This window comes from Pan paniscus, chromosome 7 (genome assembly GCF_029289425.2).
Source record: "Pan paniscus chromosome 7, NHGRI_mPanPan1-v2.0_pri, whole genome shotgun sequence".
In the NCBI taxonomy this organism is placed as follows: Eukaryota; Metazoa; Chordata; class Mammalia; order Primates; family Hominidae; genus Pan; species Pan paniscus.
The window spans coordinates 112,908,166-112,929,447 of NC_073256.2; the positions used below are offsets into that span (position 1 = coordinate 112,908,166).

Consider the following 21,282-nt stretch of genomic DNA (forward strand, 5'->3'; position numbering starts at 1 on the left):
TGTTTCATTGAGTAGTGGTTTGTAGTTTTCCTTGAAGAGGTCCTTCACATCTCTTGTAAGTTGCATTCTTAGGTATTTTTTTTCCCTTTGTAGCAATTGCGAATGCAAGTTCACTTATGGTTTGGCTCTCTGTTTGTCTGTTATTGGTGTATAGGAATGCTTGTGATTTTTGCACATTGATTTTGTATCCTGAGACTGTGCTGAAGGTGCTTATCAGCTTAAGGAGATTTTGGTCTGAGACAATGGGGTTTTCTAAATATACAATCATGTCATCTGCAAACAGGGACAATTTGACTTCCTCTTTTCCTAATTGAATACCCTTTCTTTCTTTCTCTTGCTTGATTGCCCTGGCCAGAACTTGCAACACTATGTTGAATAGGAGTGGTGGGAGAGGGCATCCTTGTCTTGTGCCAGTTTTCAAAGGGAATGCCCATTGAGTATGATATTGGCTGTGGGTCTGTCATAAATAGCTCTTATGATTTTGAGATATGTTCCATCAATACCTAGTTTATTGAGAGTTTTTAGCATGAAGGGATGTTGAATTTTGTCGAAGGCCTTTTCTGCATCTGTTGAGATAATCATGTGGTTTTTGTCATTGGTTCTGTTTAGGTGATGGATTACATTTATTGATTTGTGTACGTTGAAAGAGCCTTGCATCCCAGGGATGAAGCTGACTTGATCATGGTAGATAAGCTTTTTGATGTGCTGCTGGATTTGGTTTGCAAGTATTTTATTGAGGATTTTTGCATTGATGTTCACCAGGGATATTGGTCTAAAATTCTCTTTTTTTGTTGTGTTTCTGCGAGGCTTTGGTATCAGGATGATGCTGGCCTCATAAAATGAATTAGGGAGGATTCCCTCTTTTTCTATTGACTGGAATAGTTTCAGAAGGAATGGTACCAGCTCCTCTTTGTATCTCTGGTAGAATTCGGCTGTGAATCCGTCTGGTCCTGGACTTTTTTTGATTGGTAGGCTATTAATTATTGCCTCAATTTCAGAGGCTGTTGTTGGTCTATTCAGAGATTCCACTTCTTCCTGGTTTAGTCTTGGGAGGGTGTGCGTGTCCAGGAATATATCCATTTCTTCTAGATTTTCTAGTTTATTTGTGTAGAGGTGTTTATAGTATCCTCTGATGGTAGTTTGTATTTCTGTGGGATTGGTGGTGATATCCCCTTTATCATTTTTTATTGCATCTATTTGATTCTTCTCTCTTTTCTTCTTTATTAGTCTTGCTACCAGTCTATCAATTGTATTGATCTTTCCAAAAAACCAGCTCCTGGATTCTTTGATTTTTTCAAGGGTTTTTTGTGTCTCTATCTCCTTCAGTTCTGCTCTGATCTTAGTTATTTCTTGTCTTCTGCTAGCTTTTGAATGTCTTTGCTCTTGCTTCTCTAGTTCTTTTAATTGTGATGTCAGGATGTCAGCTTTAGATCTTTTCTGCTTTCTCTTGAGGGCATTTAGTGCTATAAATTTCCCTCTACACACTGCTTTGAATGTGTCCCAGAGATTCTGGTATGTTGTGTCTTTGTTCTCTGTGGTTTCAAAGAACATCTTTATTTCTGCCTTCATTTTGTTATGTACCCAGTAGTCATTCAGGAGCAGGTTGTTCAGTTTCCATGTAGTTGTGTGGTTTTGAGTGAGTTTTCTTAATCCTGAGTTCTAATTTGATTGCACTGTGGTCTAAGATACAGTTTGTTGTGATTTGTGTTCTTTTACATTTGTTGAGCAGTGCTTTGCTTCCAATTATGTGGTCAGTTTTAAAATAAGTGTTATGTGGTGCTGAGAAGCATATGTATTCTGTTGATTTGGGGTGCAGAGTTCTGTAGATGTCTATTAGGTCTACTTGGTGCAGAGCTGAGTTCAAGTCCTGGATATTCTTGTTAACCTTCTGTCTCGTTGATCTGTCTAACATTGACATTTGGGTGTTAAAGTCTCCCATTATTATTGGATGGGAGTCTAAATGTCTTCGTAGGTGTCTAAGAACTTGCTTTATGAATCTGGGTGGTCCTGTATTGGGTGCAAATATATTCAGGATAGTTAGCTCTTCTTGCTGAATTGATCCTTTTACCATTATGTAATGGCTTTCTTTGTCTCCTTTGATCTTTGTTGGCTTAAAGTCTGTTTTATCAGAGACTAGGATTTCAACCCCTGCTTTTTTATGCTTTCCATTTGTTTGGTAGATCTTCCTCCATCCCTTTATTTTGAGCCTATGTGTGTCTCTGCAAATGAGATGGGTCTCCTGAATACAGCACACTGATGGGCCTTCACTCTTTATCCAATTTGCCAGTCTGTGTCTTTTAATTGGGCATTTAGCCCATTTACATTTAAGGTTAATATTGGTATGTGTGAATTTGATCCTATCGTTATGATGTTAGCTGGTTATTTTGCCCGTTAATTGATGCAGTTTCTTCCTAGCCTCGATGGTCTTTACAATTTGGCATGTTTTTGCAGTGGCTGGTACTGGTTGTTCCTTTCCATGTTTAGTGCTTCCTTCAGGACCTCTTGTAAGGCAGGCCTCGTAGTGAAAAAGCTCTCAGCATTTGCTTCTCTGTAAAGGATTTTATTTCTCCTTCATTTATGAAGCTTAATTTGGCTGGATATGAACTTCTGGGTTGAAAATTCTTTCCTTTAAGAATGTTGAATATTGACCCCCACTCTCTTCTGGCTTGTAGGGTTTCTGCTCAGAGATCTACTGTTGGTCTGATGGGCTTCCCTTTGTGGGTAACCCGACCTTTCTCTCTGGCTGCCCTTAACATTTTTTCATTCATTTCAACCTTGGTGAATCTGACAATTATGTGTCTTGGGGTTGCTCTTCTTGAGGAGTATCTTTGTGTTGTTCTCTGTATTTCCTGAATTTGAATATTTGCCTGCCTTGCTAGGTTGGGGAAGTTCTCCTGCATAAGTGTTTTCCAACTTGGTTCCATTCTCCCCATCACTTTGAGGTACACAAATCAAACGTAGATTTGGTCTTTTCACATATTCCCATATTTCTGGGAGGCTTTTTTGTTTCTTTTTACTGTTTTTTCTCTAAACTTCTGCTCTCGCTTTATTTCATTAATTTGATCTTCAGTTGTCTTCTTGCTTTATTTTATTAATTTAATCTTCAATCACTGATACCCTTTCTTCTACTTGATTGAATTGGCTATTGAAGCTTGTGCATGTGTCATGAAGTTCTCGTACCACGGTTTTAAGCTCCATCAGGTCATTTAAGGACTTCTCCATGCTGTTTATTCTAGTTAGCCATTCGTCTAACCTTTTTTCAAGGTTTTTAGCTTCCTTGCGCTGGGTTAGAACATGCTCCTTTAGCTTGGAGAAGTTTGTTATTACCAGTCTTCTGAAGCCTACTTCTGTCAACTTGTCAAAGTCATTCTCCATCCAGGTTTGTTCTGTTACTGGTGAAGAGCTGCGATCCTTTGGAGGAGAAGAGGCACTCTGGTTTTTAGAATTTTCAGCTTTTCTGCTCTGGTTTCTCGGTCTCTTTGTGGTTTTATCTACCTTTGGTCTTTGATGTTGGTGACCTAGAGATGGGGTTTTGTTTTAGATTTCCTTTTCGTTGATGTTGATGCAATTCCTTTCAGTTTGTTAGTTTTCCTTCTAACAGTCAGGTCCCTCAGCTGCAGGTCTGTTGGAGTTTGCTGGAGGTCCGCTCCAGACCCTGTTTGCCTGGATATCACCAGCAGAGGCTGCAGAACAGCAAATATTGCTGCCTGATCCTTCCTCTGGAAGCTTCATCCAAAAGGGGCACCTGCCCAGATGAGGTGTCTGTCGGCCCCTACTGGGAGGTGTCTCCCAGTTAGGCTACATGGGGGTCAGGGACCCGCTTGAGGAGGCAGTCTGTCCATTCTCAGAGCTCAAATACCGTGTTGGGAGAGCCACTGCTCTCTTCAGAGCTGTCAGACAGGGATGTTTAAGTCTGCAGAAGTTGTCTGCTGCTTTGTGTTCAGCTATGCCTTGCCCATAGAGGTGGAGTCTATGGAGGCAGCAGGCCTTGCTGAGCTGCGTTGGGCTTCGCCCAGTTTGAGCTTCCAGGCTGCATTGTTTACCTACTCAAGCCTCAGTTATGGCAGATCCCCCTTCCCCAGCCAGGCTGCTGCCTTGCAGTTTGATCTCAGACTGCTGCACTAGCAGTGAGCAAGGCTCTGTGGGCATATGGCCCCCAATTTCTTCAATTTGGAAAATGAGGTTATTGGACTAGATAATCTTTTTGAAATTATACTCTAAGTTCTGGGATACATGTGCATAACATGCAGATTTGTTACATAGGTATACATGTGCCATGGTGGTTTGCTTCACTCATCAACCCGTCATCTACATTAGGTATTTCTCCTAATGCTATCCCCCCCGTAGTCCCCAACCCCCGACAGGTCCTGGTGTGTGATGTTCCCCTCCCTGTGTCCATGTGTTCTCATTGTTCAACTCCCACTCATGAGTGAGAACCTGCGGTGTTTGGTTTTCTGTTCCTGTGTTAGTTTGCTGAGAATGATGGTTTCCAGCTTCATGCATGTCCCTTCAAAGGACATGAACTCATCCTTTTTTATGGCTTCATGGCATTCCATGGTGTATATGTGCCATATTTTCTTTATCCACTCTATCATTGTTGGGCATTTGGGTTGGTTCCAAGTCTTTGCTATTGTGAATAATGTTGCAAGAAACATATGTGTGCATGTGTCTTTATAGTAGAATGATTTATAATCCTTTAGGTACATATCCAGTAATGGGATTGCTGGGTCAAATGGTATTTCTGATTATAGATCCTTGAGGAGTTGCCACACTGTCTCCAACAATGTTTGAACTAATTTTTCCTCCCACCAACAGTATAAAAGTGTTCCTATTTCTCCACATCCTCTCCAGCATCTGTTGTTTCCTGACTTTTTAATGATCACCATTCTAACTGGTGTGAGATAGCATCTTACCTCCACTCCATTAGCTTTAAATTTCTGAGTTTATGTATAGACACTTATAGGTAGGACAAAGGGTGTATATTCAGATAGAATCACTAGAATTATAAGAATTACCAGAATTTCTGCTGTAAAATAAAATGAATAGTTTTATTGCTTATGGATACTACTTACTATTAAATAATATCACAGTTTGCTTATGCTTATGATCAATAACTTTTTACCCCCAACCAGATGTTTAAATACAGGATTGTGCGAATTCATACCTAAACCTTAGCAACAATAGCTGAGTGTGTGTTGGAGCATGTGTTTGTGTGTACATGTGCGTTTTCCCTTTGGAACAAAATCATCTTCAGCTGAGGAAGTGATCCTTCAAAAAAAATAGCTTCATTACATGAACAATCATGACCATTCAGAAGTGTTAAGTTAGTTACAAGAAAAAATAAATGTCCTTAGCTGATTTGCAGCTGTATAACTGTAGCTCTGTTTTCTTTCTCACCCTGGAGCAGTTTGGTCCTGATCTTCCATAAGAAACCTCTTCCAAACCTAAAAAAAATTATGTGATGTGTGACTTGATTTTTCTCTGCAGTTTCTTTTGTTTGTTATGTAATCTTAGTTCAAAAGAAAAAAATAATACTTAACCTGGAATATGGAAACAAAACAAGCCTTATAAAGAGAAGCCATTGCTTTATATCGGTATTTCTATATGAGGTAGGAAAAGGAAGTATTGCAGGACTTCAGGAATAGCCTCTTTTCTTTGAATGAGTACTAGGTAAAATGTAGAACTCACCAAAAAGTGATGTATAGAACTTTGTTTTTCCATCATCATTAAAACCCTGAGTCTACCTATTATTATTGAAGAGTAATCCTTATAATATAATCCTTATATTTATCCTTATAAATAATCATGGCTTGAATTCTTCCTTTAGCTACAGTTGGGGTCTGAGAGTGTTAAGAAAATAATTGGAATGATCTTGTACAAATCACTAATATTACAAAAAATTTACAGCCAAAGGGAAGGGTCAGTAATGATATATCATTACCTCTACTGGAATGGCTACAGTTAGAAAGTGTAATAACACCAGGTCTGAAGTGACTGGAACTTTCATACAGTGCTGGTGGGAATATAGGATGATATCACTTTGGAAACAGTTTGAATGTTTTTTATAAAATTTAGCACACACTTGCCATATGACATAGAAATTTTAGCAGCCCTAAGTATTTGCTCAGAAAAAGTAAAAAAACATGTCTACACAAAGATTTGTTTGAATTAGCTTTGTTCATAATAGCCCCAAATGGAAAACAACTCAAGTGTTTGTTAACAGGTTAACAGATAAGTAATTCTAGTACGTCTAAACAATGGAATATTACTCAGCAATAAAAGAGATGAACTGTTGATTTATGCAACAACCTGGATGAATCTCAAGAACAGTCTTCTGAGAAAAAGAAGCCAGACATGCAAAATACGTATTGAATGATTCAATTTATATAAAACTCTAGACAAGACAAATCAAATCTATAGTGATAGAAAGTAGATCAATGGTTACTAAGGCCAAGGGTGGAGGTTGGGAACTGGCTGGGAAGGGTTACTGAGCACCATTGGAGATGACAGAAATTTTCATATATTGATTGTAATGGTGGTTTCATAGATGTATGTATTTGTCAAAACTCCTTGAACTGCAAACTGGTTCCCCACCAGAGGCACAGCAAAGGTAGGGTGGTGGGAGCAGGGCACTCCAGGCTACACAGAGTAGGGGCATGCAGTGTCTGCAGAGATTTTAAAATAATAATGAAACTGACTAAAAGTCAATCTGATTTTTATTATCCCCATATATTAGCAATTCTAAACAATGTCAGTGAGAAAATCACTTTTCTCAAAAAATTTTCATTAATCTAAATTCAGAACAATTGTTGCCGTTATTTATTTTTCAGTAATACACATGCAAGTCTCAAAGTAACACTTGTAGTTCAGGTTTTCACCAGCTATACCTTACATCAATGTAGCAGTAGCTTCCTAGACCACTTGTTCTCATTGTAGTCTCTTTTTATTTCAATCTATCCTTTGTACTGCCACCAATCCCCTCCTCTGATTAAAGGTACCCACATTTGCCTTCCCTAAAGATTAAGGACAATTGTCTAGCTAGAAAAACTAACACTTTCAGGTTCTGGATCCAATTCTTCCTTTCTAGACCTTCATAGGCCACTTCTTATCATACTTCCTATTTTAGTATATCTCTCAGTGTAGTCCATGGACCTCTGCATTGGAACCACAGCATGAGAGGGAGGGTGGAGATGGATATACCTACAACCTGCCCCAAATCTGCAGCATTAGAATATCTATGGGGGCAGGTGAGATCTGGATCTCCTCAGATAATTCTTAAGCTAAGCCTAATAAAACTTAAGCATTTCTGCCATATCTTCACCAGCTATTTCATTGTTTTCCTGAATATGCAATTACCGTCACATAGAAGCCTTTGTTTGGTAGTTCTTTTTCCTCTCCTGGAATACCCCTCCCCTCCCCTCCCCTCCCCTCCTCTCCCCTCCCCTCCCCTCCTCTCCCCTCCCCTCCCCTCCCCTCCTCTCCCCTCCCCTCCCCTCCTCTCCCCTCTCCTCCCCTCCTTTCCCCTCCCCTTCTTTTTCTCTCCTCCTCTCCTCTCCTTTCCTTTCCTGTCTTTCCTTTCTTCCCTTTCCTTTCTTTCATTTCCTTTCCTTTCTTTCCTTTTCTGACAGAGTCTTGCTCTGTTGCCCAGGCTTGAGTGCACTGGTGCAATCTCGGCTCACTGCAACCTCCACCTCCCGGGTTCAAGTGATTCTCCTGCCTCAGCCTCCTGAGTTGCTGGGATTACAGATGCCCACCACCTGTAATTTTTTATTTTTAGTAGACACGGGGTTTTCCCATGTTGGCCATGGTTGGCCAAGCTGGTCTTGAACTCCTGACCTCAGGTGATCTGCCTGCCTCAGCCTCCCAAAGTGCTGGGATTACAGGCATTAGCCACTGTGCCTGGCCCTTACTTTTCTTTACAAAGATAATATTTACAGCATATTTTAAAGGGCTATGTAAATGTTACTTCTTTATGCAACCTTCTCTGCTCCTCCAATATCCTTCTTTAACACTTCTTACACACATACAGCTCACATCACTTGGTGCTATAGTTGTTGTGGTAGCCGTTTGTGTTATTTCCAGAATAGTTCTGGTTTCCCTTATTCTTGATAGGATTGACTTCTTGGCCCTTTGTCATTAGGAGTCATGTTACCAGTTCTGACCAATGAGTTGTGAGTGAAAGTCTATGTGCCACTTCCACAAAAGAGAGACCATTTATTAGATCCTTATTTTCCTTTGCTGTGGCAACTTGGTAATTTTCCAGCAGTGGTTATGGACATTCTTCTGAAGGGACAATTGACTGGGATTGCTGTGTGAGCTTTGATGTCTACCACCCACACATATATTACTTAGAGCTATTGGTAGCAATATCCATCAGTGATTCAAGGACTTTCTGTAACAATTTGGATCCCATTTTTTGTTTTTGACTCTTTGCTCTTCAGTAAGCTGAAGCGTGTGAGAGAACATGGAGGCAGCATGGAGCACAGATTGAAAAGCCATTTGGACCTGGGTTCAAAGCCCAGTTCTACCATTTATTACCTGTGTAACCATGATCAAGTTACTGAAGCTCTTTAAATTTCTGTTTTTAAATGTTTTAAATGAGAACAAAAATTTCTATTCTTAAGGATTGTGGCGATAAACAGATAAGATAAAGTGTAACCATGTTAGCACATTGCCAAACATCTAATATTACAATGGTGACTATAAAAGACCACCTGCATTCAAGGGGACACCTTGCCTGAGGCTTTTGCTTTCTTAAGTCACACATCAAATATCTAATTCTATTGTCTAAGCCTTCTGGCTCAGTTGGGTAGTTTTTTCAAGCAGAAAAATGTGATTACTTATATTGAGAAAATAATCAGGTGAGAACATTTACATAAAACTGAGAGCTAAAAAATGCTTAAACCTTTAACAACTTTGTTTTTTAAATCCTGAAGTTTACAGTTTTGCCTAACAGCCACAAAGAATTAGTACCATAAAAATATCTGGGTATTAAGAGGACATATTATTTATTGTTGTTGCTTTTCTGGCACTCTCACTAAAGTATGAAACTTACGTATAAAGACAAAGGTATTTATAAATCAAAATGTCTTCAGAAATAATTTGATTTACTACTTTCATTTAACAGTTGGAAAAACTGTAACCTAGTTAGATTATGGGATTTATTAGGGATAAATCCCCATGTCTCTTGAATCAGTGATTTTACCCTAACACCATACTTCCCTAGACTTAATGCTTTAGTTATTGTTTACCAACGGCTGCTGTATTATTAATATCAATTTACTCTTTTACAAGAACTCTCCAGAAGCATAAAAACATACAAGAAGAGAATGAGTACCCAAATAGTCCTTATCCTTATTGAATCTCACATCATTTAAGTTATTCTGTTAATTCATTCATCCCAGTATACTCAGAATTTAAATCTTATTCATGTGCCTGCTTTTGCAGCACGCATGCTAAAATTGGAATGATACAAAGAAGATAGCATGGCTCCTGCACAAGGATAACACAGAAATTCATGAAGCATTCCTTATTTTTACAAAGGGAAGCCTGTCAGGTGAATAGTGGACCCTTCGACAGAAACCTTACAAGCCAGAAGAGATTGAAGGCCTATTTTCAGCATCCTTAAAGAAAAGAAATTCCAACCAAGAATTTCATACCCCACCAAATTAAGCTTCATAAGAGAAGGATAAATAAAATTATTTTCAGAGAAGACAATGCTAAATGAGTTAGTTACCATTAGTCCTGCCTTACAGAATGTCTTTAAGTGAGTGCTGAACATGGAAACAAAAGATCAATACCTGCTACCAGTGGCAAGTTGGATAAAGAAGCAAGACCCAACTGTCTGCTGTCTTCAAGAGATCTATCTCACATGCAATGACACACACAAGATCAAAGTAAATGGATGGAGAAAGATCTATAGGCAAACAGGAAATAAAAAAAAAGCAGAGGTGCTATTCTTATATCAGACAAAACAGACAATGATCAAAAAAGACAAAGAAGGACATTGCAAAGTGATAAAGGGTACAATTCAACAAGAAGACATAACTGTCCTAAATATACATATGCATCCAACATTGGAGCACCCAGATCCATAAAATAAGTTCTAGAGACCTATGAAGGGACTTAGATAAACACACAATAATAGTGGGAGATTTCAACACCACATTAATAGCATTAGACAGATCATTGAGGCAGAAAACTAACAGAGATATTCTGAACTTAAAACCCACAGTTGTCCAAATAGACCTAATAGACATTTACAAGACACTCCAGCCAACAACAGAATATACATTCTTCTCATCTGCATACAGCACATACACTAAGATTGACCACATGCTAAGCCATGAAGTACCAACAAATTCAAAAAGACCAAAGCTATACCAACCACACTCTCAGGCCACAGCTCAATAAAGATAGAATTCAACACCAAGAAGATATCGCAAAACCATACAATTACATGGAAATTAAACAACCTACTTCTAAATGTCTTTTGGGTAAAGAATAAAATTAAGGCAGAGATAAAAAAAAAACTCTTTGAAACTAATGAAACAATGTGGTTGGTACGATTTTGACTTTTTTAAATTCATTGATACTTGCTTTATGGCAGAGCATGTGATCAATCTTGCAGTACATGCTGTGTGCAAATGAGAAGAATGTATATTCTGCTACTGGGTAGAACATACCAGAATTTCTGGGACACAGGTAAAGCAGTATTAAGAGGAAAATCTATAGTGCTAAATGCTTACATCAAGAAATTAGATCTCAAATTAGCAACCTAACATTGCACCTAGAGAAACTAGAAAAACAAGAGCAAACTGACCTCAAAGCCAGGAGAAAAAGAGAAATAACTGAAATCAGAGCTGAACTGAACAAAATTCAGATGTAAAAATCCACACAAAAGATCAACAAAACCAAAATTTGTTTTTTGAAAGAATAAACAAGATTTATAGACCAATAAGTAGATTACTAAAAAGAGAAGATCCAACTAAGCACAATCAGAAATGACAAAGGTGACATTACCACCTAACCCCACAGAAATATAAAGACCTTCAGGGACTATTGTGAACATCTCTATGCATGCAGACTAGAAAACAAAGCAGAAGTGGATAAATTCCTGGAACCATAGAGCCTCCCAGTATTGAACCAGGAAGAAATTGAAATCCTGAACAGACCAATAATGTGTTCTGACATTGAATTAGTAATAAAAAAACTCTACCAATGAAAAAATAAACCTTGAGATGACACAGATTCACAGCTAAATTCTACCAGACATACAAAGATCTAGTACCAATTCTATGGAAATTATTCCAAAAAAAGAGGAGAGGGTTCTCCTCCCTAACTCATTCTATGAAGCCAACATCATTCTCATACCATAGCCTTGCAGAGACACAACAGAAAGAAAGCTTCAATATCTGTGATGAACATGAATGCAAAAATCCTCAATGAAATACTAGCTAACCATGTCCAGCAGCACATCAAAAAGTTACCATGATGATCAAGTAGGCTTTATTTCTGGGATGCAAGTTGGGTTCAACATACACAAATCAATAAATGTGATTCACCACATAAACAGAATTAAAAACAAAAACCACATGATCATCTCAATAGATGCAGAAAAGCCTTTTGATAAAACTCAATGTCCCTTCATGTTAAAAACCCTCAACAAACTAGGAATCAAAGAAACATACCTCCAAATAATAAGAACCATCTATGACAAACCCACAGCCAACATCATACTGAATAGGCAAAAGCTGGAAGTATTCTCTTTGAGAATGGAAACAAGATAAGGATGCCCACTTTTACCACTGCTATTCAACATAGTACTGGAAGTCCTAGCTACAGCAAGTGGGCAAGAAAAAGAAATAAAAGTCATCCAGATAGGAAGAGAGTAAGTCATACTATCTTCACAGACAATATGATTCTATACCTGGAAAACCCCATAGACTCTGCCAAAAAAAGCTCCTAGAACTGATAAACAACTTTAGAAAAGTTTCAGGATACAAAATCAGTATACAAAAATCAGTAGCATTTGTATACACCAATAAAGTACAAGCTGATAGCCAAATCAAGAACACAATCCCATTTACAATAGCCACAAAAAGAATAAAATACCTGGGAATACAGCTAACCAAGGAAGTGAAAGATATCTACAACAAAATTTATAAAACACAGCTGAAAGAAATCAGAAATTACACAAACAAATGGAAAAACATTCCATGCTCATGGATAGGAAGAGTCAATCTTATTAAAATGGCTACACTGCCCAAAGCAATTTACAGATTCAATGCTATTTCTATCAAACTGCCAAGGACATTTTTCACACAATTAGAAAAAACTATTCTAAAATTCATATGGAATCAAAAAAGAGCCCAAATAGCCAAAGCAATCCTAAGCAAAAAACAAAAGCATAAAAACAAAAACAAAGCAGGTGGTATCTCACTACCTGATTTCAAACTATACTACAAGGCTATGGTAACCAAAACAGTATGATACTGGTACAAAAACAGGCACATAGACCAATGGAACATAACAGAGAACACAGAAATAAAGCTGCACACCTACAGCCATTTGATCTTTGACAAAGTTGACAAAAATCAGCAATGGGAAAGGGGACTCTCTATTCAATAAATGGTGCTGGGATAACTGGCTAGCCATATGTAGAAGATTGAAACTGGAGCCATTTCTTTTACCATATACAAAAATCAACTCAAGATAGATTAAAGACTGCAATGTAAAACCTAAAACTATAAAAACCCTAGAAGAAAACCTAGGAAATACTATTCTGGACATTGGCTTTGGCATAGAATTTATGGCTAAGTCCCCAAAAGCAATTGCAACACAACCAAAAATTGACAAATAGGATGTAAACTAAAGAGCTTCTGCACAGTAAAAGAAACTATCAACCCAGTAAACAGACAACCTGCAGAATGAGAGAAAATATTCACAAACTGTGCATCCAACAAACATCTAATATACAGAATCTATAAGGAACTGAAATGATTCGAGAAGCAAAAAACAACCCACCACATTTAAAAAAGGGCAAAGGATGTGAATAGGCACTTCTCAAAAGAAGACATACACACAACCAACAAGCATGTGAAAAAATCCCCCACATTACTAATCACTAAAGAAATGTAAATCAAAACCACAATGAGATATCATCTTACACCAGTCAGAATGGCTATTTTTACAAAGTCAAAAAATAACGGATACTAGTGAGGCTGTGGAGAAAAGGGAACACTTATACACTGCTGGTAGGAATGTAAATTAGTTCAGCCACTGTTGAAGGCAGTTTGGAGATTTTTCAAAGAACTGAAAACAGAACTACCATTAGACCCAGCAATCCCATTACTGGGTGTATACCAAAAAGAATATAAATCATTCTACCATGAAGATACAGGCATGCATATGCTCATCATAGCACAGTGAATACATAGCACATATTCACAATAGCAAAGACATGGAATTAACCTGGATGCCTATGAACAGTGGACTGGATGAAGAACATGTGGTACATATACAACATGGAATACTACACAGCTGTTAAAAAGAATGAGATCATGTCCTCTGCAGCAACATGGATGCAGGTGGAAGCTATTTTCCTAAGCAAATTAATGCAGGAACAGAAAACCAAATACTGAATATTTTCACTTGTTAGTGGGAGCTAAATGTAATATCTGTGGACACAAAGATGGAAACAATAGGCACTTGAGGTAGGAGGGTGAGAAGTTGTGGGTTTAAAAACTATCAGGTACTATGCTCACCACCTGGGTGATGGGATTATTTGTACACCAAACCTTAGTGACATGCAGTTCACCCATGTAACAAACAAACCTGTACATGTACCCTCTGAACCTAAAAGTCAAAAATAAATAAATAATCAAATAAATAAATCTTACTCATGGGAAGTTGGCATCCCCCATGAATTCTTATTTTTCAAAAGTTTTACAATGTATTTTACATCCTACTATCTAAATTCTTATGTATGTGTCCGTAACCCTGGGGATACAAATTGTTGAAGCTCGCTCGAATCATTTACCAATAACTCTATTCAGATCAAGTTATACTATTTAGACATTAAGTACCTTGATTGTTACTTAAAATTACATGTAATTTCTTCATTTCCTCCTCCTTTCTTTCCTTCCCTCTCTCTTTTTTCCTTCCCCTACCTTCCTCCCTCCCCATCCCTAAAATATTTATTTAGCACTTCCAGTGTCAAAGTGCCAGACTTCAGAAATATAATTGTGAGCAAAGTCAATGAGGAACCTGACCTCAGAGAGCACAGCACCTAGCTATAAAGAGAGACATTAAGCATGCAAATATAATAAAGGGTGATCAATGTTACAAGAAGGAAATACTAAAATGGGTAAACTTTTCAGTGGGCATATTACAGTTTGTGATTTTTAAAATATAATAGTTCCAAAGCGATTTTAGCAGAATGCCTAAAGTAGCAGTGACTAATAATATGTTTACATTTTTTCCTTCTTCTTTGGACCTTTGACGCCATTATCATGTTCTGTCTACTTTTTGTTCTCCCCTCCTTTCCCTCTCTAGCAACACAATTCTGTGTTATTTTTCACCTGCATAAAACCTGCAGTTGTTTCTCTTCAACATTTCACAATCACCACTTACATTTTGTCACACAGAGTGCTTTTTATAAAAAGCAGTTATAAATTATAGTGAAGGGCAAATATTCATACCTTGAAAAATTCCAAAACCCCATATCCTAATACCCTTGACTTTTTCTTTCTCCATCATGATTTTTATGTAAAGTGTGAGGATGTGGTTATTAATTTATGTGAGCTGATATATATCTATGTTGCTCCTGGGGGGAAAAGATGTTATGTATATTAATAGTGTATACTAGCACATGAAATTTTTACTTGACCTCAGAAGTCACTATTTTGGTTCTACCTCTTTTCTGTCTCCTACTTGGTAGTGGACAACATTGTTTCTACAGGTAAACTGATAATCGGTTATTAGTTTGTTTCTCTTAAAAAGAGCTATGGGTTCTAAATTGGGTTCACAGAAGCTCATGGACACAACAGCAAATCATTCATAGAAAATTGGTGCCTGATCCCTTCATGTTGTACAAGATCAGATCGCCATTGGCTTCAAACTTAACCTTATGTTTGCACTTGGGATTCCTGCCTTCCTCTGAATGTTCTCAAGGCCTTCTCATTGGCAGGTCTATTGAGGGCTCAGTGGCCTGCCCACCATGCCTCGACTCATCTGCATTCTGATTCCTCCTCGCATTCGCCAACCTGGTTTGTCCCCGGTCTCTGACACCGAGCATATGTCACTGTCACTGAAAAGAGGCTGCCTTCCTCCCCTTGCTGCACACAGATTTAGCAATGGGATCTTCTCTCTCGTTTACTTACTTACTTCACCTGCTTCAGATCTGCAGAAAAGAACATCTGAGAGTGAAACTTATAGTCCAAACTGAACTTCCATCGGGAAGAAGAGTTTGATGTTGGAAAACTTTATTTTGGCAGTTATTTAATCAGCCACATGATTCTAAATTATTTCATCTTCCTTTTCCTTTGCTGCTTGTTAGTTCAAGGCTCTGCACAACAATTTTACACATGGTTATCTCTTTACATCTTGGCAATGTGTGTAAGTTGGAATAACACGAGGTTCAGGTGGGATTTCCTGTTTTCTTATATATTTAGCTAGGCAAGGCCTCAAGTAAGAAATCAGTGCCACTATTCTGCATGAGAATGTTTACATAAATAATGGTTCAGATTCTCATATGCAGCAGGCTAGTTTGTTCTTGATGGTCCTTGAAAGTCCTTTTTTCTTTTTAACCTGGTCACAGTCAACTTAAGCTGACCTGGCAAGTGCCCAGATTGCTTGTACAAGAATTACAAATTATTAGTGTCATTGACTCTTCCACTGTACAAATAGCTGCTATGTTTGAGCAGCAAGCAGGCAGCACTTAGATGCAGCCAGCCTTTCTAAATGTCCTTTAATGAAGAGACCATGTTCATTTGATTTTAAGATCAGAATGTTCTTTCTGGGTTTTCTTAACTCATTTTACCTTTGCCCTTAAATTTCCTACTCAGTGGATAAGTAATTGCCAAAGAAGAGCTGTCTCAGAAAAGGCTTTGTGTGCTGATCCCAGCCACTGGTCCCCAGGAGCTTTACTAAGACAGGCGTTTCTCTTTTATGTTTGAGTCATAGGAGGGAGATTAGCTCTTCTGGACTTCAGCTGGGCTTTTCCTTATGACCACGTGGCAATAAGACCCAGTGACAATCACTCCCTACTGGAGTTTGTATGCATTGCCTTCAGTCTTCCAGCTGCTTTCATCCACCAAACTCAGGATCCCCTCACCACTTTCTCTTTGGTAGATATAAGAGATTATTTGGAAGAACTAGTGAAGTTACCTGAATTTTTTACCTTCTATGCAAAATGAATTTTAGTAGTGGAAAGCAGATGTTTATGTAATCAATGGTGGTTTGTGTAGCCAGCCCAGTTTAGTCGGGGATATCATGGCTTTGGAAATGTATCCTGAGATACATTATCTGCTTAATAATGTTGACTGAATATGGTCTAGAGAAAAGGCAGAGTTGTAAAAATGAGTGGTCTTACAAGAAAGAAGTCAGAATCATTCATTAAGAAATGCCAGATATATCATGGTTACTCTTCTCTCCCTATTTCTAGTTGCTATAAAAGTATTGCAAAGATTGGCCGGGCGTGGCGGTCACGCCTGTAATCCCAGTGCTTTGGGAGGCCGAGGTTAGTGGATCATTTGGGGTCAGGAGTTCGAGACCAGCTTGACCTACGTAGTGAAACCCCGTCTCTACTAAAATACAAAAATTAGCCGGGTGTAGTGGCAGGCGCCTATAATCCCAGGTACTCGGAAGGCTGAGGCAGGAGAATCTCTTGAACCCATGAGGCAGAGTTGCAGTGAGCCCAGATGGTGCCATTACACTCCAGCCTGGGCGATAGGGCAAGACTCCCTCTCAAAAAAAAAAAAGGATTGCAAAGACTTAGGAATATTCTGAGATGAATAACAGCTTGCTGCTTAGGAAACTGAGTTTCTTCTCTAAGATGGGTAGACTATGCTGACATGGTGAGGATAAGAGATTTCCTTTAAAACACATGTACCTTATTTTGAGTCAGTGTGCTCTTGATTTCTGTGCTGACAGATTGTGCAATGTGAGGTTTGTGACTTTACTTTTCTGTTCCTTATTTCCTTTTTGTATAAAATGGGCAAAACAATCCCTGCATCTATGACAAAGTAAAATGATTGCAGTATTACATTTTTTAAAAACATAATCCAAAAATTTTGCCAAAATAATTTTCTTCAATTAAAATGAACGGTAGCACAATAATTGTAGGATACTCAAGTAGTTATTTAATTCTTTAGTGGAGTGCATTTTATTACAAATGCCTAATCAAACAAGGATTTAAAATAAAATTCCACTTATTTTAATAATGACTGTATTTAAAGTTCCCCGTCACTAATACATTGGGATTTTGTGTGCATGTGTGATCTGGAATCTCTCAGCTAAGGGCTGGGAAGTATTGTTAGTGATTAAGTGAAAATGAATCTCATTTTGGGAATGAAGGAAATAGATATGTTTGAGAATAACTTTAACATTCATGCATGGGTTTGGGGTAGGACTGTCTTAATGTCGTAATCCTTTAAAAAGGTTCTAACTGAAGTAGATAACTAATTTGTTCTGCAGAAAGCTTTCTCAGATTACTCTCTTTGTGTGCAGATGGTTCCTACCCCACTGGAGGACTTCATTGTTCAATACACTCATCATCCATCCAGGACTGAGTGGAGTGCAATGAAGGAAGGTTAATAGGAGAGCTTTGTGTTTTCAGACAGTTCTTATGCTTCTAGGAAAGTTAATTAGGAAGTGAAAACTTAAGCAGTTGACAATGTGCATTGTTGGCTACTAGGGCATGGTGACAAATAGCCCTGAAAGGTCTTCACTTTCTTTTGTAAACAGAAAGGTAAGGAATTTGCACAAAAATGCACTGGTGAAGATCTGCTTTTCATCAAGGTCGAACCACGTAGTAAACAACAGAAATAACTTGTTGTAATAAAGCGTGGTGTTGAAATGTTTATCAGCAAGTCCTTTTGACTGGCTTCAAAAGGTATATTTGAATAAGAGAAACCTTTGCCCAGAAGAACACAATCTGAAATTTAGTTCTAACATTTTCTTTATGTCAAGGTCAAGAAACTTAAGGGAATAGTTTGACTTTCATGTAATCATGAATTTATCTCTCATTAGGTTGAGATATTATGACTAAGTATTCACTTGATATTTGGGGTAGATACAGTTGATAAAGAGGAGAGAATTCTGAAAAATACTTGATCTGAAACGGCTTAATTAATTCTATTTCTCTAAAGAAAGGTCTGCGTTCTACCTTTTTCTCTGGATGGGTGTGTACTGAGTTCCATATGAAGAACCTTTCAAAATGTAAAAATGTATTGTTGTGATGAGAAAATATAACAAGAACCAGGCTGATCTGATAGAAAGTGTAGGTAAATCTGGGAGGCAGGTCTGAGCCTGGCCTAAGGATAGTGGTAAAGTGTTTGAGATGTAAAACTCAAAGAAGTGGGACTGGGCAGTCCAAGCAGATAAATTTGAAATGAAAGACAAAGAGAAGGGAATAACTGACATTAACACAGTAGTTTCCAGGGTGGGGATGTATCCTGAGGGCTGGCAACAATTACAGAGAAGCAAATATAATTTTTTTTACATCCAACAGGATTTGTTCAAGACTCAATTTCTCTTTCCCAAGTAAAGAGAAGAACTTTCTAGGAAGGCTCTGCAATTCTGTCTGTAGAATGTTCTGAGATGTTGGAAATGAACTGTGCTGCCTGAGACTGTGGTCATTAATGACATGTGGCTACTGAATACTTGAAATGTGGATAGTGTGTCTGGGTAACAATTCTAAATTTTATTTAATTTTAATTAATTTTAACTTTAATAGCCACATGTGGTTAGTGGCTATTATTTTAGATAGCATAGCTAGGCTTTACCTCTTCAGATACATCATGATTAAGTGATGGGCTTTGTCCTAGGTAAGAAAGAATACTTTTGAGAGAATTTGAGGATTCTTCTAAGAGAGGACTTCTTATCCTAAGTCTATGACTGTACTAAGCCCCTCAATTTGCACTAATGCAAATATTTCCCAGTTGTAAATATTTCATGCTTTGTCTCCCCTTTGTGTACTCAGGACTGATGGTAGACCAAACCCACCCTTGCCTAATCTGGCTGTATTGGCCGAAGGAAGAGAAAGGGGGAAGTTCTAGCAGAGAATTAAAGAACATGCTTTTTAAACTTAATTAGATGAACTATCTGAGTTTTCTCCTACTTTGGCCTTTGAATGACTACTGAATTGCCCAGATTTTACAAAGAGTAGAATTTGTTGAATATAATATATATATATTTTTGCTATCAGTTTGTTAGAAATTTGTTACAATATGTTATTATGGTTGACGTTAATCATGAATTAATTTTTGTTGTTGACAGAGTGTTCTTTAGTCACCGGACAATCCAAGTAACAGTGTTTCTGTCCAAAAATATTGCCATAAAAAAGGAATGAAATAATGGCATTTGCAGCAACTTGGATGGAGTTGGAGATCATCCTTTCTTTCCTTTCTTTTCCTTCCTTTCTTTCTCTCTCTCTCTCTCCCCTTCCTTCCCTCCCTTCCTCCCTTCCTCCCTTCTTTCTTCCCTTTTCTTCCCTTTTCTTTTCTTCTTTTCCTTCCTTTCTCTTTCTTTCTTTCTCCTTCCTTCCTTTCTTCCTTTCTTTTCTTTCCTTTCTTTCTCTTTCTTTCTTTCTTTCTTTCTTTCTTTCTTTCTTTCTTTCTTTCTTTCTTTCTTTCTTTCTTTCTTTCCCTCCCTCCCTCCCTCCCTCCCTTCCTTCCTTCCTTCCTTCCTTCCTTCCTTCTCTTTTTTTGATGGAGTCTTGCTCTGTTGCCCAGGCTGGAGTGCAATGGCACGATCTTGTCTCACTGCAACCTCTGCCTCCCAGGTCTCCTGCCTCAGCCTCCTGAGTACCTGGGATTACAGGTGCATGCCACCACGCCTGGCTAATTTTTGTATTTTTAGTAGATGCAGGGTTTAACCATGTTGGCCAGGCTGGTCTTGAACTCCTGACCTCAGGTGATCCACCCACCTCGGCCTCCCAAAGTGCTGGGATTACAGGTGTGAGCCACCACAACTGGCCCAGGAGACCATTTTTCAAAGTGAAGTAACCCAGGAATGGAAAACCAAATATTGTATTTTTTTAAAATTATACTTTAAGTTTTAGGGTATACGTGCACAACGTGCCGGTTTGTTACATACGTACACATGTGCCATGTTGGTGGTATTTCTTACTTATAAGTGGGAGCTAAGCTATGAGGATGCAAAGGCATAAGAATGAGATAATGGACTCTGTGGATTTAGGGGGAAGGATGGGAGTGGGGTGAGGGATAAAAGACTACACATTGGGTATAGTGTACACTGCTTGAGTAATGGGTGCACCAAAATCTCAGAAATCAGCGCTAAAGAACTTACCAATGTAACAAAAATCCACCTGTTTCCTAAAAATATGGAAACAAAATAAAATATATACATATATTTATTCACAAGTTGATATGCCTAGATAAAGCAAAATGTTAGTAAAGAAGCAACATATGTGAAAGGACCACAGAGGAACAAAAGGGAAATATGTTTGGACCAAAGCCTTGGTATAAGTGTGAAGAGCATCTAGAGATGATCTCTAAGTATTTCTTGGCAGGATGTTGTATGATGAGACTTAGAATAATTAAATTGCCATCCAGTTGGAACCCAATCAAATGCTGACCTAGGATGAGGTAATTATTTTTAGTTGGTAACTAGATACTCAAAAGGTTTTTCATATCATCTGTGTAGTTCACTCCACCTTGACAAGATCAACCAATCAATTGCAATTAGCCATCCATTCCTTCATCTCATTACTGTTCTTTTCTTGTTTTCCTTTTCAGCAACAATGGCCATGAGGGATTCAAGGATTATGCGGTAAGGTAAGTCTTAGTTTCCATTTTACCACTTTTTAAAGCACCAACCACTTATGAGATCTCAACTACTTTTATAATGAATTTCTAATTTATGATTATAATTCTTGCTGTCATTTTATGAAACACAATGTTATTGAAAACAAGAAAAGTTGTTCTGCCTTTGCTATCTTGTCCCTGGTGCATTTTTAGCCCTTCTCATCTCTGTTACTCTCTTCATACTTTTTATTATCTGCTTCTTGCTCTATGAAGGCAGGTATTATGTCTGACT

The 21,282-nt window shown here is 38.1% G+C and overlaps 1 protein-coding gene and 1 non-coding gene across 2 annotated transcripts in view; both read left to right on the forward strand.

The window, feature by feature from the left end:
* The window catches only part of LOC134730853 (uncharacterized), a 310,307-nt gene extending 289,292 nt beyond the window's left edge, over nucleotides 1-21,015 (forward strand). The window contains exon 5 of the mRNA XM_063606531.1: nucleotides 20,982-21,015. Coding sequence (XP_063462601.1) covers nucleotides 20,982-20,996 — 15 coding nt within the window. The 3' untranslated portion in view covers nucleotides 20,997-21,015. The remainder of the gene's footprint in view (nucleotides 1-20,981) is intronic.
* LOC112440711 (U6 spliceosomal RNA) lies at nucleotides 9,432-9,537 on the forward strand. The gene has a single exon (XR_003028731.1). It is a non-coding gene; the product is annotated as a U6 spliceosomal RNA (small nuclear RNA).
* Nucleotides 21,016-21,282: the final 267 nt, after the last annotated feature.